This window comes from Athene noctua, chromosome 7 (genome assembly GCF_965140245.1).
Source record: "Athene noctua chromosome 7, bAthNoc1.hap1.1, whole genome shotgun sequence".
Taxonomy (NCBI): domain Eukaryota; kingdom Metazoa; phylum Chordata; class Aves; order Strigiformes; family Strigidae; genus Athene; species Athene noctua.
In genome coordinates, this window is record NC_134043.1 from 6291394 (window position 1) to 6310916 (window position 19523).

The 19523-nt window shown below is 35.1% G+C and overlaps 1 protein-coding gene across 1 annotated transcript in view; it reads left to right on the forward strand.

Annotated features, from left to right (window-relative positions):
• Window positions 1-19523, forward strand: part of LRP1B (LDL receptor related protein 1B) — a 370405-nt gene that overhangs the window by 318471 nt on the left and 32411 nt on the right. Inside the window, exons 75-80 of the mRNA XM_074910092.1 lie at window positions 436-659; window positions 924-1030; window positions 4246-4362; window positions 6198-6371; window positions 6893-7018; window positions 15384-15548. Coding sequence (XP_074766193.1) covers window positions 436-659; window positions 924-1030; window positions 4246-4362; window positions 6198-6371; window positions 6893-7018; window positions 15384-15548 — 913 coding nt within the window. The remainder of the gene's footprint in view (window positions 1-435; window positions 660-923; window positions 1031-4245; window positions 4363-6197; window positions 6372-6892; window positions 7019-15383; window positions 15549-19523) is intronic.

Below are 19523 nucleotides of genomic sequence, written 5' to 3' on the forward strand. Positions count from 1 at the left end.
CACCATTTTCACTGAGGGATTTGGGATGGGACATCATGCCATAGTTCTGCATGGAGCATAATAGCTGTATAATCTTAATTCTTCCTTTTCCTTTCCTTCTGAATTACAATAGGTAACACTTACTAGCTTCAGTGTCAATAGTTCATGTAAGTCATGCCTAAGTGCCTTTTCCTTAAGGTAGGTAGCCTTAGACTGGAGAAGACAGTTTTAAACCACTGACTTGTTCTTTTGCACTGAATAGAACTGTGAGCAGATCACTTAGAGCTTATCTCCCACAGGTGGAATTTATGTCTTTCCAATGTGCTGGTTTTAAATATTTAAACATATTAAATAAAAAATTTACTTAACTCTGAAAAGTTACATAAATCTGTGACTATGCAGCTGCTGTAAAAGATAATTTCCATAAATCTTGACTTTAACATCTGTTTCTTTTAGTGTCCAGAATTCAAAAGACCTAGGGGCATTGCTGTTGACTGGGTTGCTGGAAACATTTACTGGACTGATCATTCCAGAATGCATTGGTTCAGCTACTATACAACTCATTGGACTAGTCTGAGATACTCCATCAACGTAGGGCAACTGAACGGACCTAACTGCACAAGACTCCTTACAAGCATGGCAGGAGAACCATATGCAATTGCTGTAAATCCTAAAAAGGGGTATGTATGTTTCAACATTACTCTGTTTTGGTAATTCAGACAAAAATGCAAAGCAGAGCAAGATGAATAAAATGATGTCTGCAAATGTTTAAACATTTCCAAGTCATTTATATAACTTTCCTGCTCAATTTACCTGTTTAAATCAAGATCAGTTGTCTCCCATATTTCAGGTAGGTTGAAAGGCTCGTAATAGTTTAGTATCAGTGAAGTGTTTTGAGGTTCTGTATAGCCATCCAGCTTATTTCTTATGTTTAATACTTTTAGGATGATGTATTGGACAGTTATTGGGGATCGCTCTCACATAGAGGAATCATCTATGGATGGTACTCTGAGGAGGATATTGGTTCAAAAGAATTTACAAAGACCTACAGGTACACAGCTTATTCTTTTTCCTAATTACATGGCACTTGCTAACTCAGTGTAGATTTGTTGACTGAATTACAGTTTCTCAGTTTGAAAAAAAAAAAAAAAAAGACAAAAATTTAAAAAATATGTATTCTGGTTATTCATATGAAGTTATTAATAAAATTCTTAGTTCTGTTTTGCAATGATACATCTGACTTAAACTTTTATAACAAAGCTTAACGTGATTTTAGAAAGCAGTAGCAAAGGACTATATATAATCATTTAAAGCATGATTTGTTCAATAACATTGAAGAAGTAAAATCAATTAAGGGAACACCAGATAGTGGTGAGACACGGTTTTTAAGAATGCATATGAAATCTCACAGCCTATTCTACTTAGTTTCTTGAATACACTGCAAAATAATACAAAACAAGGTTTAGGTATTCAAAGAAGCAACAACTTAATTATCTCAGTATTTTACAGAACTATTTTGAAGCTTGACAGTACATGTTGAGATTTTGTGAATTACCATTAAGACTCCGTTGGCAGGGTAAAAGTAATTTTTGTGACAAAAGAAATGATAAATCCAGGATGAAATGTGTCTCTCTTAAATAGCAGCATGCCATCTTGAAACCACAAATTATTTGTTCATGACCCGTTTTCTCATGCAATATTTGATGTTTCTCCAGGCTTACAATGATAATTTGTTATTATTGCATTGCAAATTAAGGGTTGTCCAACTTTGGTATGCTTATCTATTGAAACATAAACTTCTTTCAAGAGGATGCTACCTGAATATCTAAGCGTATCGGAAGCTGCCACTATCACAGCAACAAGTAATAAGAGTTTAACAGATTGTTAAATCCCATGCTAAAATGTTCTTATGGTGTTGCATATGCAAATTACACTCATCCCTTAAAGGAAACACTCTTTCTTTATTGACATGATTAGATTAAAATGTAAGGCATTTAAGAAATTACATATGTGATAAGGAAAGCTTTGAGGAGAGGAAGCTTATGCTCTTTAGGTAAGTAAGAATCATAATTGTAATAATAATAAAAACTACATAGTCAACAGCATATTCAATAAGAAGCTTCTGATTATTCAGACGGAAAGACAGTAGAATGTTATTTTTATCTGAGTTGTTACATATTCTTTGCTGAACTTGTTATGTAAAACTTCCTGCACACATCAGATATCCAAATGATTAGGTATAGTTCTAATTGCTGCTTTTTTCTCTCTTCTTATCAGTCTTGTTGATTCCAAAGTTATGTCCCACAGAGTCAGTCACCACTTCCTTGGTCATTAAAGGGCGTATAAAAAACTTCTTTTGTGACTGTCAGTATTAGATTAGTGAATTTAATGAATTTTGTAGGTAGTAATGGTATCAAGCTTATCTGAAAGTGCAAATATTTACTTTGTTCCCGACTGGAAGCAGAACTGCAAGAGCTTTTCTTTATAAAATTTTCCTTGATATAATTTATATAGAAAAGTTTCACATAAACATTTAACCAGACCTCTTTCTCCGTACAAGGATGGATAAAATGAAAATTAAGAAAATTAGCAGAATTACGAAAAACGATTGCCACAGTCTTGCATTTTCCTGTACCTACTGTCTGTAAACACTTTTGTGGCATCCTTCTGTACTTCTCTTCCTTTACTTCATGTTAGAAAGTAGATGTTTATGGAGTCCTTTAATTTTTTTGTCAGATATTTCACACAGAACCATGTCTTTTTAGAGGGAATGCGAAGAAAGAGTCCAAGCCTTTAATATTTCTTCCCAAATGACACTACTACTATTGTTTAGATGAAGTTTAAGATTTTACTAACAATCTTTGTTACACTGGTCTAAAATATATTACTAAATATTCCTTTACTATTTCAAGTAAAAGAGAGTGAGAGCATTCAGGCTTGACTTCACAGGATTTACATAAAAATTACTATTACATCAGTGCTATATGTATAAAACAAAAATAAGTGCTTTTTTACATGTGTTATCTCTGATACTGTGAAAGATATGTTGATAATGTTGCTTATTTTTTGATATTTAAATATTCTTATTAAAATGCAAAGAATAATTTAAAGCTGAAGAGTAGGGACTGCTTCTACAGGTACCATGTATCACACAGAGTTGACACATTGTGATTATCTTTTACCAGAAATTATTCTCTTTATGCCTGAATACCAGTGTTTCTTTTAAAGAGGGTTTTTTTAACGGAGTTGCAAGTGTAAACATATTTCACTGGGCTGTGCGTGAGATTTCCTCCACTTCCTCTCATCTATCTGTAGCTGATTAATTTATGACCTTAAGAGGAGTGCTTTCGCTGTTATGTATAATTTCTTTTGATGTATTTTTTCTGACTTGCCTACTTACATAAATAGGAAGAAAAATACTTTTTCCCATTCTTATTAAAAATACACTACAACTTCAAAAGCTCAGAATTAAATTATTTTATGGTTCAAATATTTTTTCAGGCTGAAGCTTTTGACATGAACTAAAATGGCATATTAATCATTTAATCATCCTCTATGAAACATGGACTGCTTGATTTAACTATTTAGTTATTGCCTAGAGGCTGGGTAGTTACAATGTTATCTGTCTTTTATTCTCATTTGTGCTCTCAGTCACTCACTCTTGTGCTTTCCTTTCATATATATGTGAATATATACATTTAAATATGGCTGTTTAGGTCTTGCAGAACTAATGTAATTAAAATAATCTGATTTTTACCTCTGTAATACTCACTGCCTGTGAAGTATTGGTGATTAAAAAAAGAACACAGTTATATACTCGTGGAAAAAGGAAAGTTAGGAAGACTATGAAACCTGAACGCCTTATTTTTAATGTGTTGTGACACTGGTGCTACTGCTTAGAAATCTATTGACATAATAGATTTTTTTTGTTGGTAGAGCAAATTACAGGATTAGATTCTATATTTAATTCCCACCTGGTATATATCCCTACCTGCTGAGGATAATGGGTTTGAAAAGGTACTGACCTTGGAAAAGTAAGTTAAAGAAAGTAAAAAAAAAAAAAAAAAAAACACCAAAGCACAGTTACCTCAAGGGGCAGTTTTATGCGCAAGGTTTATTCTCCTTGGTTTCCAGTCATCTTTTTTTTCATTGTCACCATATTTTGTGGTAACAAGACAATGAACAATATAAAAATGTACGGTTACATAAAAATATTAACTTTTTTTCAGGTTTTATATACCTATTTGAACTTTATTTTCTTTGTAGGTCTCGTAGTTGATCAGTTCAGCCAGCGTTTGTTCTGGGCTGATTTTGAATTATCTGTTATTGGCAGCGTTCTTTTTGATGGTTCCGGTTCAGTTGTGTCTGTGAGCACTAAACAAGGTACAGAGAGATTTTACATGATATGATATCTATTTTATTTTATTTTATTTTGCTGAAATTTCACTATTACGAGAAACTATGTAAGCAAAAAGCAGTGATTATTAAGTAATATTCATTGCTTTTGTTAGATAATACTTTGGATACTATCTAAACAAATAGATATTTAAGTTAAGATCATTTTAAAATAATCTGATAAACTTACTCTAGGGGAAGAAGATTCAGTGGTTTGTGCAAATATCCAAGTTTGTTATCATTAGTTTAGGTATTATCACATCAGATTTCGATTAATATTTATGCATGGACTTACATAACAAAAGGAGCACCTTGACTAGTTAGAAATTAGAGCTCTCTGCATTACACAGGAATCATGTAGTTTATAGAACAGTTGACCTGAATTAGTTCTGGGAAAAATAATGGGTTTGACTTTCAGGTCAGCAAGTAATCACAGAATTCTGCTCACAGAATGTGAATGAGGAAAGTTCCTTTCATAAGAAATGAGGTTCTGGTTAAGCAAACTTTGTTATTACAAAATTACTCGTTGGCTTTTTAACAATTTGATAATATATGTAACAATTTCTGAAATTTGAGTAGAAAAGAGAGGAAACGCATTAAAAAAAATTTAAATTGTACTTTAAGAATAAATATGAGGTTATTCTTCAAGGAAAAAAAGGCAGCAGTGCTACAAAGTAGAAGGCATGCAAGTTGATGACTTTCAAAATAGTTTTATAGCATGGAAGGACTATACTACACTGTGCCAAAATTTGGGGTTTATAAAGGGGGAAGTGGAACGTAGAAGCTTTGTTGCTTCGATATGTAGCGTTTAATACTGAAATACAAAATCACTAAAGCAACGTCACCTTTTGCCTCCTGTTGACGTTTGTAGTAACTATAGAAAAATTGGAGAGATAAGACCAAAGGAAAATTGGAACAGTTCAGAAATTGCTTTGAAATGAGACTAAACACTTCAAGCCATTTAATTAATCGAGTATAAAATAATGAATTAGAATTCATAGATATTTTTATTGAAATATAATACTGAGTACCAAATACTGACAGAGCAAAAAAACAGTAGGAACAAATAAAGGCTGAAGATTGAAACTAAATAAATACAAGTGAAATATGAAACCATTTTTACAGTAAATGTGGATAACAGTAGGAACAAGGTATCACAAGGAATGATAGATTCTGTTTCTTTATGGCTTCAAATCAAGAAGAGAGGTGAAGAAGTTTTAGTCAGAAGCTATTGCCTTGTTACATGGGTAAATGTTTGAAATTCTACAGGCAGTTGTGCATAGGAAATCTAACTATGTGATCTAATCAGCACTGTAGCTCTTAAAAATAAGGAATTGGTAGAGTCTTAACATTTTATTTTGCATTAATTTTCTATAATTATGAATTTTAAAAGTGTAGAATGAAAGCGAGTATTTCAAATATGTTAAGAAAAGCTGAAGAAATGTTTTGTCAGGTTAGTTTCTCTTATATGCCGCAAAATAAACTGTTTCTTCCTTGTCACATACTTCTAATTAAAGTGCTGTGCCTAAGTATGTTCTAATACTCTAGCTGTTACTGTAGGATTTCCCTACTTTTCAATAATCCATCAGTTTCTGAGACTGAATTGTGTGGAAAGCTAATACAAAGCCTGTGGTATGGGAAGAGTTCTGTTTAAGAAGATTGCTTTTTCAGAGGCAATCTTTGTGGGTACAAAACAAGCTATCTGAATAATAATGCCTTTAGGTGGTAATTGCAATAATACAATTGAAGCTATTATTAAAACAAAGTTGTTGATTATTTGAATATGAATAAGTTTTTCTATTTATTATTCATTTTTATTTAAGGTTTACTGCATCCACATAGAATTGACATTTTTGAGGATTACATCTATGGAGCAGGTCCTAAAAATGGTGCATTTAGAGTACACAAATTTGGCAGGAGCCTTGTAGAATATCTAAGTGTGGATGTTGATAAAGCAAAAAGTGCCTTGATTTTTCACCGCTACAAACAAATGGACTGTGAGTAAGCATAATTACTTTAAACTCAATATTGAGCAAGTTCACCTCAGGGAAAAAAAAAGTAACCAAGTTGTATAAATGTAAAACAGACCCTGATTGTACAAACTGAAAATAGATTCAGCCATATTTCTTTATATAAGTTTGATTTAGATTTTTTGATGCATTTTCTCTCATTTGAAAGGACATTGGAGAAATGCTTGCTTTGTGTACTTGCACTGTAAATGAGGTAGAAAAAAATTAGAAGAGAGCTGAATACAAATATCTCTAGCCACGACAAGATGAGGTTTTTTACTGTGTATTACCAATACATTTTTTGTTACTGGAATAAATTCTATTCTGGTGTGAGTCTTGCACTGCCATTTGAGTGTGTTCATTGACTTCAGGCTGTTGATGACCTGGAAAGGGGAAGTGTATCAGAATTTTTATGTCTGATTGATTATTTTTTCCTACTTCTAGAACAAAGTATAATTCTATTAAAAAATAAAATCAATATTTTAAATCTTTTTCTTCTTTTTAAACAGTGCCTAACCCATGCTTGGACCTGACATGCGAATTCATTTGTTTACTCAACCCTTCTGGTGCAACATGCGCTTGTCCAGAAGGAAAATCATTGGTGAATGGAACATGCATTGATCAGAGCCTCTTAGGTAGGTATTGAAAACTGCATGAGAACCAGAATATAAACAACTGGTCATTTTTTGTCATTGCAAAAGGCTAGGGTGTCTGCGAGTCAAGAGTTTTGTGATGTTGTTCAATATACGTATTACTTATCTGAAATGGAAATGAAGTATGAAGAAGCAAAATCCCTCATTCAACAAAAAGCTGTTTATATTCATCAAAATGAAAAATGAGCTTTCAGCTGTACTGATACAAGATGATATTTAAAAGTGAATGTGTATATATATATCGACCAAAAGAAGTTTGAAAAGCTCTGGAACAGTTTGGATTCCAAATTAAACATTAGCCATTCAGAAGAAAAAAATAACTTCTAAGACCATCATAAAATAACCTCTGCTTAGACTGCAGCAATAGTGAAAAGGCAGTAAGAGCAACATAGCAAATAATGACTTTGAAGTAGGAAGCAAAAAAAAGAAAAAAACAACTGAAATATTTTTATCTAAAATTGTATCCTTCGGTAACATCTACAATTACTATTAAGACACAGGAAATCAGACTTCATGGTAAAAGGCCTATTACGTTTCTTGCTATATTTTATGGGGAAGAAAGTAATCTTTTCCATAGAAGAAGATTATTAAGTACTCTAAAACTACTCCCACTCTAATTGAGGCCAAACCTAAGGTGGTCAGACTGCTGGCATGAATTCTTAGCCAGCTTGAATTTTAAGAGGTTCTAGAAATCATAGAATAGGATTTCCTACGTGTGTGAGAAGTCAGAATGTATTAGGATGTTTTCCTAATGTTTAATTCCAGGCTCAGAAATGTAAGTGATACATATTTAGGTGAGATCCTCAGTGCTTAAAATGCTTAATTTAGCAATAAAATTAATTTGCCTGAAATCTCATCATTCTGTGGAGAAGATCTCACGTATTTATACTTCCTAGTCATTAAATATTGAATTAACAAAACTGGTTTTTAGTGGTTTATGTAGTATTAATAAAGCTGTTCTGTCTAGCGGCATTATATAACAAATCCCTTCATTTTTTTGCTTATGTAGGACTACGTTGTATGCCATACATTTACAGTCCAACTTTCACATGTACTACACCATACTCTAGCAAAAATACAGTAAATGAAAGCTTTATTACAGTACACCTCGGCTGAATATCTATCAATGTGTATTTATATAATAGTTATAAAACTATAAAGTAGATTATAGCTGGTTTACAGCAATATCTACTGTTAGGGGAGAGGTGATGTCATTGAAGTAGGTGTCATAGAAAACATCAGTATAGTGTACAAGGTTTCTAACTCTTGAGACAAATCAGTGTAAACACCCTTTGTCATCGGAGAGCATCCACCTTCCCTGCCCCTCCAAGTGTCAGCTCTTTGGTCGTCTAAGATGGCCACTTGTCGAGGTTTTCTGCTGATACAGTACCCCCTAAAAATGATTTCAAATGACCCATACGTCCTACTTAGGTGTTGAAGAAAGGACAAATAAAAGAATATTGTTTTTCACTGGTGATTGGTAGTAGTTTGACCATGTAATTTCAGTAATGCTAGTTTTACTAGTGGGGCAAAGGATTATGCCATAGTAGAGTTTTCAGGAAGGTATGTTTTTATTAGAGAAAGATCTGAAGAGGCTTTTAAATTATTTCACTGTTGGTTGTAAATTTTTATGGATAGATAGAAAATGCCTAGAGAAGCATTTTTAATACATTGATAATTTTCAGTATCTTCCCACAACTTCAATATCTGTTATGCCTTTTAAAAGGGCTGCTGAATAAGTGTTTCTTAGTTTTCTGATTAGTTATATTTCAAGTAATGCCTAGCATATGCTTTTTTGTACCTTTTTTTTTTTTGTATGTTATTTTTGTAATGGTAAACTGAAGGTTTCGTAGCCTCACAGATTATAAATTATGAATTCAAACAAGCCTCAGTAGCATAGCACACTAAAAGGTGTATGGTTTTGCACTGTTTTGATTTTGTTTAAAAAGTATGAAGTGAATGTTAAATGTTTGTCTCATGCTGACACTCCAGTTAGGCTTCCAAGGTTCAGCAGAGATTCCTGGAAAGGTGAGTTGTCCTCAAGATCAGCATCTTAAATTAATCCAGGTTTATATTTAATGGCTGGCTAACACCCACTTGCTGTTAATAAATCACTAATAGCCTACAAACAAAAGACAAGTTCTAAACCAGGTTCTTTTCCTTTAGGAAATTATGCAGTATGGAATAAAAAACAAAACAAAACCAAACAATAGAAGCTGGTCTTCCATTTCTTTTATAATAGTGGTCTTCCATTTCTTTTCTGAATAAGAGCTAGAAAATATATATGAAATATTCCAAACCACACACATTCAGCTTGTTTAAATCTACCATTATTTTGTCTTCTTTGTCTGAGAGCACTTTTGGCATAGTTACAGATGTCAGAAACCCAGAACAGCAATTCCTGCCTTACATGGCTGTCAAAACCTGTGTATTATAGAAGAGTGACCTGACATTAATCCGAAGGGAGGTTATATAGTCGTATTTTTTGTTGGCCTGCAATAAAATCCTGATTCCAAGTCAACTGAAATATTCCTGTTGGTTTTGGTGGTCTTCTCGTTTGTCCCTAAAAGAATGAAATCCAGAAGATTTTCATTAGAGACATGAGTATCTGTTAAACACTTTTCAACTGATGTATTCCATTGGTTTTGTTACTGGTTTGATCACAGTGCAATAGTTGTACAGTAGATAGGTTACAATGATTTATGTATATTATATTTTATAATATATTCATAAATATATTCTCGCTAATTTACATTTCTGAACTTTTTAAGTCTCTTAATGGACGTTATTCATGTAGCAATGTGAGTGAAGTGTACTGGTGGTTTTGTACTTGCACAGTAACTATTTCAAGTAATGTAAGAAGTCTTTCAGTTTCACAAATTAGTAGTAATTGTGAAGATCAAGAACTAGTGTGACTAAACTGTACTTTTTGAGTGATATATAATTCAACTTACAATAGTAAGCAGTAGTATATTGAACATTCATAATAATTTTTAGTGCCTTTAAGTATTCCGGGTCTTTTAAAATGTAGTAAGGAAGCTAGAAGTAGATTTCTGTGACTGGAGAGAGTCAAAATGGGATACCTACCTCCAGTTCACATCCGTCTTGAACAGTGACCCCAGGGGAGTCCGTGTTTGAAGATTCTGTTTTGGCAGTGCGTATGTCTCTATCTTTGTGAAAAATGCCTTCCATCAAATAATGATTATTTTCAATGTTATTACGCCATTCTTCATTTTGGAAGTTCTTGGCATGACTATTATAAAGATGCCTTGCACACTTTGTACAATTTCTCATTAGTCAGTCTACCTTAAGGTTGGTGACTGATAGGTGATCTCATTCTTGCTCTGTGTCTAGTGACTGTATCCCAAAAACTGGCTCGGATTCTTGTTCATTGGATCGTTGGGGCTTTTTTGTTAACAAAATAAAATTGAGCTAAGTCTTGAAATTAAGCATAATATTCCTACTGGCTTGATCCATTCAGTTGATTTTTCTTCGTAAGTTCCACGTGAGGAATTCTAAATATTGAATCCTCAGTGGCTTTCTGTAAGACTGAATCCAGATTGCTTCAGACAGCTGTTCCACCAGCATCTCACACAACTGATGAGAAACAGCTTTTGGATTCGATTTGGCTTTTTCAAGATGGAATTATTACAACATATGTGTGTTGTATCATTCAGAATGTTTTTGTAACAAAATGAAAGCGAGTTCCTCTGTGCTCGTAGATAAGCTTCCATCTCATTTCTCCCTAGATGATTATGATTGACAGAGCACAGTTCTTTTGTGGTTTATTTATTGACTGTAGCAGGCCTGACTTTCTCAGTTTAGAAGCTACCATTTAGTTTTCAAATGGGTAGAGTCACTTTCCTAAAGACGACCACTGGATTTGCATCCATTAGGTTTATTGTATCTAATTGTCTGTAGTACAATGAAGCTAAAAATGTACCAGGAGGATGAAAATACAGAGACTTGCACTGGAGGAAGACACTGTGTACCACAGCTGAATGAGCAAGAGTAATGAACGCTTCCAGGAGTTTCGTTTTCTGGAACTGCACGTTTATCACTCTCATTTTAAGAAGGGAGTATTTGTGCTCTCTTGGCTGGATGAAAAGCCTGAGAAAAATTACAGAGACTCAGATCTGACGTTGCTTCTGAACAGAGATGAAACATTTAATTTATCATCGTGTTTCCTTCAGCACATTTCTGTGGGGACTTGCCCATTGCACACAGAGATTGCGGGCAGACCAAGTGCTTTGGCTGGGGATATAGAGTTTAATCCCTATATACCTTCTTTTTCACCCACAAATTCTGCCTTAGGGAGCTGTACTAGCAAAAGCCATGGCAGTTCGATCCATGCTGTCTTGGGTTTTTTCCCACTTTCAGTCTTTTTAGGCATCAGATAGAACAGGAGTCCACAGAAATCTGCTTCTGGTTGGAAAAAATCTTTTGTTTACAGCAATATCTTCTGTATTTACAAAGGGATTACTGTTGGGCCTCGTATTTCCCAGAACAGAAGAAAACAGGTTACATTGTAGCAGGTGTCATTTTTTTTCTCACTGTGCATCCTTTTCTTAGCCCTTCTCTTCCATTTCAAATTGTAAAGCAAACAGATTTTAAAAAAAAAAAAAAATGTGAGGGGAAAACAAAGAGGAGGATCTGTCTTACAACATTCAGACAAAATTTGGGGATTACAACTTGTTCTGATAAATTTCAGCATATAGAAAGCTGGCAGATAGCAAGACCCTCATCTGGAGGAACAGGAAGGTTTATACAACCTCACCATAACACTAGAACTCTGTGCACTATAGAATAGGTGCATTCAGCTCAGTGAAGGGTGAGCTATATCCTTGTCTGAAGGATAGGCAAGAACAAATACCTTTCTGCCCCATGAGATGAGTATTTTCCACTGTGAGGAGGGAAACTGTTCTTGTCCCAGAGGATATAGTTCATGAACCTTGTGCTCTACAGTGTTATCTCCCCATTTAACTGCCTACTCCAGATATTTCAAAGGGAAAAAATAGCAAAAAGTAAAATGCGTTTTTCTCAAGGAAGAAAGGGTTGTTATAGAAATGTCAATAAATGTATGTGTGTGACTGGGCGAGAGGGATGGAATATCAAAAAATTGAACGAGTGATAGTAAAAATTCCAGTAGAGTTCACAAAGCTTTGTTTTGTTCCTTTATCAGTGTTTCTTCTGTGTAAGATTTTCCTTTTTCTTTCTGTTAAAAGGAAGAGTCAAAGACAGAGCAAATAAGCCATAAATCCATTAATGCCTGTGTCAGTCATATCAGGAAGAAGAGGGCAGCAGAAGACTAAATAACCAGGCTAGGAGAGAATATATAAAATTACATGACCTGTAACCCGTTCCTTTCTTTCATGTTAGGGAGATCCTGTAGCTAGACTAGGAGTAGGATAACAAGTGAAATTATTTACTTCTGTCATTTCAGAAGTGAAAAGAGCAGCTGAGATATCTTTTGAGTCTGAGTTTCAGCAAGATCAGAGTAGTATTGAATTGACTCCAGATAAAAACTTTTCGGGTTTGGTTTTTTTTTTTTAAGTAAAAACTTTTTTCCAACACTAGGTGCTTACTAGAGCTGTTCCCAGCTCTTCTTTCAGAAGTTTTGATTCAGTAATTCAAATTAAGAGTATTCAGCTCTTTATAACAATTCTTCTGTGTTTCTCTCCTGTATTCTTTTTCTCCCTGTCTTCTCGTATGGGACCATTCTACTCCTGTCTCCCACACAAAGGCATCTTATCCCCTTTTGTACTCAGTTGAGCAAGAGTAATTTGATTCTTGTATTTACCTTCAGACAACAAAGCAGCAGCATTAAAACCCCTATATTGTTAAAAAGTCTAACATAGTATTTTAAAACTGACTTATCCATTATATCTTTCACTCTTCTTAGCTTATTTAAAGTTCAAGATTGCTGTAGTAACTTTTCTGTTTCAGACTAGATTTGTATTGCAACTCTTCGATTTAAAATGTTTTCTAGAGAACAAAATCAGTAGCAAATTTTAATAATCTATAATGATATAGAATATTACGAACTTTTATGGTTTTTTCAGGAACCTTCTCCATTGACTATTGCATAAAATTATAACATATATTGCATTTTAAAAGTATGAGACATGAGTGTCCAAATCTTTGAAAGCCAGCTGCATTAGAAAATCATTCCTGTGGGCAATTTTTGGCTCAGTGTATTTTCCTGAAAACACGAAAGCATGTATTTTTTAGTGCAGTTAGGGTAACATTCAAGTTTGTAGTTCATGTTTTATAGATCTAAATATGCCTTTTGATCTTCTATTTTCCACTTGAATTCATAGTCTGTCTTAATTCCTGCATTTTTTTTCTCAAATTTTATGCCTTAATTCTGCAGAATTGCTCTGAAAGAGAAATGCAACATGTTTGTAATGTGTTACCAGAAAGATTCCTAAAAATGAGCACTTGTCTGTACTTCAGTGTTATTTATTCCATTTTTACCAAGTTCTGCTCTATAAACACATGACTAATGATAAGTAAAACAGATAAGATAAGCAAAACAAAAATAGACTTTCTCTCCAATAAGATATGCTACATTATCCATTTAAACAACTTCTATAATGAGTAACTGAAGAATGGTTCATGGAACATCAAAGGATTTAATGAACCACTCAAATAAATAAAACACAGAGGCATCCTCAGACTCCCAAATACAAAGGAGCTTTGTTACAGCAGATGTATATATCCAGAGTGGATACAAAAAAATTAAGCGTATATGGTGTTTCATGTTTTTATTGTAAAACACCTGAAATAATGATGCGCCAGTCAGTCCCACGCAATAACTTTTAGATTTGTTGTTTAGTTCATGCTTGATTTGAGAGAGGTTCGATTGCCTGAAAGATGATCTGTTCCCAGAAGTTTTGATTAAATAGGTTTGATCGCAGGTTACATGTCTGTACCATCTCAGCACTGGCTGTGAACGGAGGCAACCAGACCCTGCCAAGGAGGAGCATACGCAGGCGGGAGAGAGAGACTTGGGCACATCCAAAAATTGGCTGGGGCATAAGTACAGTTATATTACTGGACGCTGCAGAATCCGTGCTGGAGAGAACTAGTCAGCTCGAGTATATCCGACATTCCTAAATTCTGCACTTACGACACAATTTGTTTCTTTAAACATCAAAAAAAGGATGTTTAAAGGTGTGCCTGTGTGAGTCAATGTTAGACATCAACAAGTATAAGACAAATGGGAACCTTGACTCTTTTTCATTAGTTGTTTAACGAAACCAGATTAATTCAGCAAAATATCTGCAGCTGGTGGATATATTACTGAAGACTTCTCAGTGTTTGTGGTATCCCTTTTGTTAAAAACCATGTAGGCTCAAATGCTGGATTAGTTAGGAAGCAGTCTGGCTTCACGGGATTTATTTTGCTGTGTGAGAAATGAAAGGTCTTATTGCTGAAAGCATGTTTTGGGCTGAAAAGGTGCTTGTCTGTTTCTTTTAGGATTACAGTTATTTGGATGTTTGAGCATTGCAAGTGTGCTAGTCTATAATTAATTTCTTGTTGGTGTCATTGAATGATTTTATATCTTGTTCACTGGAATGAATAGAGATTTCTTTTTCAAAGTATATCCTAGACGGGCACAACTCTAATTGCAAAAAGGCTTTATGGAAAGATGGAATCCAGCCCAATCAAAATTTGTGTCACCTTGTACCTCGTTGCTAAGACGGTGGCACTACTGCCATAAGCACTCAATGAATGCAGAGCAGCAGGCAGTATCTCTTCTTAGTGATTTTACAGACTGAGCAGACAAGAAAATAAATCAGCAAATAGGGCTTAGAAGCAACAAGTTAGTATGCAAATATCATTTTTTTGAGGAGGTTTTAAAGGCTGAATAATTTCATTTTAAATATTTTGGATAGGGTTTAGTTAAGAAGGGTATTTAGTTAATAGAGTGAAAGAGAGATCCAGGAAATCAAATAGGGAAAAGCTGAGGTCACCAGAAAATGACTGGGAAGTTTCACGAGATCCCCAAGGTGAAAGCAACATTAATTTTTAAATTCTTAAACTAACTAGGAATGATAATTTCAGACAGGAATTCATCCTGTCATTACTAACTTACACAGTCCCCACCACTCCGCAGCTCTCGACAGCCTTTCCAGTGCTTATGGTGGTCTAAGTGCATGTTCTTTCTAGCACTGTGGAAACAGAAGTGGTAATTTACTGTCTCCATTTTGAAAAGTGGTATTTCCCCCATCCCACCCTCTGAAAGAGACCCGTAGCTCTATTTAAGATGCAACATTCTGTTTTGCCAATTACATGAAATGGGATTGTTGTGAAGAACTCTGCATGTGTGCTCTTGCTGCAGATGATACCTGTAAATTAACTTGTGAAAATGGAGGAAAGTGCATTATAAACGAGAAGGGGGATCCCCGATGTCACTGCTGGCCAAGTTACTCCGGTGAGAGGTGTGAAACTAATCATTGCTACAATTACTGCCAGAATGGAGGAACCTGCGGAGCCTCTCTCCTCGGTAAATATTTCTGAGCAGCTGTATCTTACAGTTATACCTCTCTTAATTCAAATGTTTGAATTTGTTCCTTGTTTCTGATATTATTTTCCTCTTTGTAATGTATTTGCTTTTGTCTGTACTTAAATGATGTGCAAACTAGCAGTATATACACCATACATTTGCTTTATAATCAATAGTACTTTTCATTCACATATCTCAGTGGTTTAGCAGAATTAAGCTTCATCCCAGAAAAGGAAGCATATAAGTAAGTATTCAGTATAAAGATGCACATGTTGACGTGTAGAAATGGAACTGTAAAGCGTTAAGTCCAGACAAACTACACCTGGAACAACCCCACACGTCTTGCTCTCTCTTTATATCAATTCTCTAAATTTTTACATCTATGCAGATATTTTCTTAAATCACAGAGTTCTGTGACCTCAATCTCTTACCTTTGTCTTACTGGAATTCATGAAATAGGCATTTTAGTCATCTAATTCTCAGGAAGATTTGGTTAATCAGAACTCAGATCCTTTATTTTCATGAAGGAGTTTGAAATTACATCTCTTATCTTCAGGGAGATTATCCTAACTGTCAAAAAGTGGGTATTTGACAGTTGATCTTTCTCCCTAACAGGTAAGCTGTTGTAGCTTGTATAGTGCAATTAGTGTTAGGGCTAGAGAGGGAAAGTGTGGTAAGTATGCTACAATTTAGTAATTCTGTGAGAAAGGAAAAGTTGAATTCTATTTTCTGCTCAAAGGAATACTTAAATATTTGATTCAAAGTAGTACAGCTGGAGAAGAGTTTGCTGTCTAGTCTCTTCTTCCCAGAAGCCTATCAGCTGCTGGAGCTGGTGTGAATCATTTTCTCCTGTGGGAAGTGACCAACACCCCGCTCTCTGAAAGAGAAGTACTGACTTTGGAACAAAAACTTGGAGTTTGTGTCAGTTTAGCACAGAGAGAGCACTTTCTAATGCAGAATTAGGTATCTTAGTCTCTGTGACAGAGGGGGCTTAGATCTCAGTGTTTTCCTCAGCACTCCTCACTAATTAACTTCAGCATATATAGTTTAGTAATTTAGCTTCACTTACTATGCTGGCTTCTCTGGAGCCTCTTCGTATTTACCGAGATGTGGCAAAAATCCAAGTGAATGCAAATCTAGCAATCTGTTGTGTGGCAGACAGGGGATTTTTCTGGTCTGAGTACTTGGGTGTTAATAATGTTGTTCAGAGTTAGCATCACTAATAATGACTAAATATTAGAAAATGAGAATTACTTGTACTTGAAGTTGATTAATTATACTTGAAACTGCTTCTAACAGCCAGTGAAACTACTGACAAATGATAAGCAGAGATTTTTATCAATGTAGTGAGATCAATACATGTTTAGTGAGGACATGCAAGTGGATGAAAGTAAGTCACGGGTGATTTCAATGACATGTAGAACTTCCTTGTCATCTGAAGAGAGGATGTTTGCTCCCACATCTTTGTGTCTGGCATTTAATTGATACTTTTGTGGGGTTAGAAGATTTCATAAAATTAATAACTCAGCTCCTAGAACTCAGCTTGGTTCTGAATCCTGCAGAGACCCCAGGGGTTTATTTAATCCTTTTCTTTTGGCAGTAGCCATAGGGCCCACTCACCTCATGTTTTCTTTACCAGGCAACTAACCCTTGCTGTGCTCACACAGCTATTCTATCACCTGGATATTTTTTTCCCCCCGCTGCTAAATCCAGCTTCTGAAGTCTCTCAGCCTGGCTGAAATAATAAGTGTAGTAGGTTTGGTCACCATTGAGTAAAGGAGAGATACGAGCAGATTCTACAATATACTTCTGCTAAATTGTTAAGCATGACCCCAGCTGCTACAGAGGGCCTGGAGGTGCAGGCATTAGCCTTATTTCTGCTTTGTCTCAAACAGGATAATGTGTCTTCACCAAAAATGCATCAGGAGAGCCAGCATGGATGTCACCACAGTCCACATTTCATTATTCAATTGCATGATTTTTTGCGAATCTAAACCTTTAACTGCAACTAAAGTTTAGTGTACCACGCGTGGCCAAAGTGTGCCAAGCCTTTATGAGCCGACGCCAACACAGAGCTGGTTCTGATGACTCTTACTGGGCATACCTGCTGACAGAAACATTCTTCTGCTGTGCTGTGTCCACTTTCTCAGTTTCATCAAATTTTTAATAATCATATTTCAAGTTAACCAGATTTCCAATCTGCCATTTCGAATTCATGAGTGTAGCCATGCCTTGAAGCCCATGCCATAACTTTCATGTGCCGGAGATCTGGAAAAAAGACTCCATATCCTCCTAAATCAACATGACTCCATCCAGCATTCCAGATAAAATTTTCAAATTGATCCACATCTCATCTTCCTTGCATGCCTAGCCCCTGGACCCTGTAAATATTCTATTAAGAAGAAATCTCTATTTCTTATCAGACTGTATTTCTTATCTATATCAGACCATAAATTGCATGTTACTGAAACAAACTAGCATGTCAGTGAGATGTCCCCTTATCCTAGTTTAATCTAATTCATGATATACTAAGACCAATATGTTTCTTACAGAGGGAAGCTCAACTGGACTTCCCAAAAACATTGAAAACTGTAATTAAGTCAACAAAGCTTAATTTCTCAACTGTTTTTGCAACAACTGTTTCCTCTTTCCAGTCAGATACCACTGTGCAAAGCGTGTCATTCAGCCCTTGCATTCAGTGGGTGCACATGTAGCTGCAGGGGCTGCATGTGCCATTCCTGGTTTGGATGGAGGGTGTGAAATCCAGACCAGAGCAGCATTCACTCATGTCCTTGTTGTCTCAGCCTTCAAGGCAGAGTTGATTTGCTTTGTCAGGTTCATATGGGAGTCATTAGTGTATATGTTACTTTATTCTTACACGTTGCTATGTGTAGGAATAAAAAAGGTTCCTTCTTACCAGGAATTCCTTAATGGTTGTAGAACTTAAGCAATATATTGTGTTTAGATTTAGAATATTACATACTACCAGGTTGACCAGTCAGCTTACAATAGGTACATTGCACACTTTTTTTCTGGTAGAGAATTCCATCACATTTTTGGAAGGGATAAAATTACTATGTTAAAATAAAGTCAGCTGAATGTAATTTTTATTTGATCTACTGTGCTGTTGCTATATGTGCATAACATCTCCTTTACTATCATGCTCACAACCAGTTCCTCAAAAAGCAGCAGTTAGATTTTTGATCCATTATACAATTGCTTCATCAAACTGACCTGCTATATTGATGCAATCAAGTTGCACATATTTTCCTATTTTTCTCTTTTTAAAAATTCATTTTTTTTCAAAACTATGGAGCTTTTTTCCTCTGGAACTTGTAGAAGCCATATATGTCTGAGTGCCAATCCAAATCCTATCCTCAAAATGTAAATGACCTGTGATAATTTTAGCTTGCTTGACTCTGTCTTTCTTAGAAGCCCTGATTGCCCTTATCAATTCTTGTATATTAACCAACTCAAACAGGTTTGATGCAGTCAGTCTAACGAGTGCCTTTTCACACGTGCCCCTTGGAAAGCCTCAGGACTCCCAGTGAATTCAGCCCCACAGGGAGATGAGCTTCTGCAGGGTCCCTGCTGCTGAGAGACTTCCCTAGCAGTGAGGGAATTTCCACACTGTTGGCTTCTGGCTCAAAAACCAAGGAAGAGATAACCTGAAAACAAACCTTTCATTGTATTCTGATATAAATAAAATGACGCAACAAGTTAAATACTCTTCTAGTGAATGTGTGTGTTCTGGCGAACGTGTAAATCCTGTTCTCTTTCAGCACCTAATATAAAATAGTAATGTGATAACTAATTAAGTAAATTGCAGAGTATTACTCATTTTTTTAAAACATGATTGTGCTAAATCTTTGCTGGATGTGTTAAATTGTAGAACCTCATTATCTGCACACAAATGATAATTTGTTAAACAAATCCCACTGGCAATTCAGGGATTATTCACTGTCGGTTTACTTA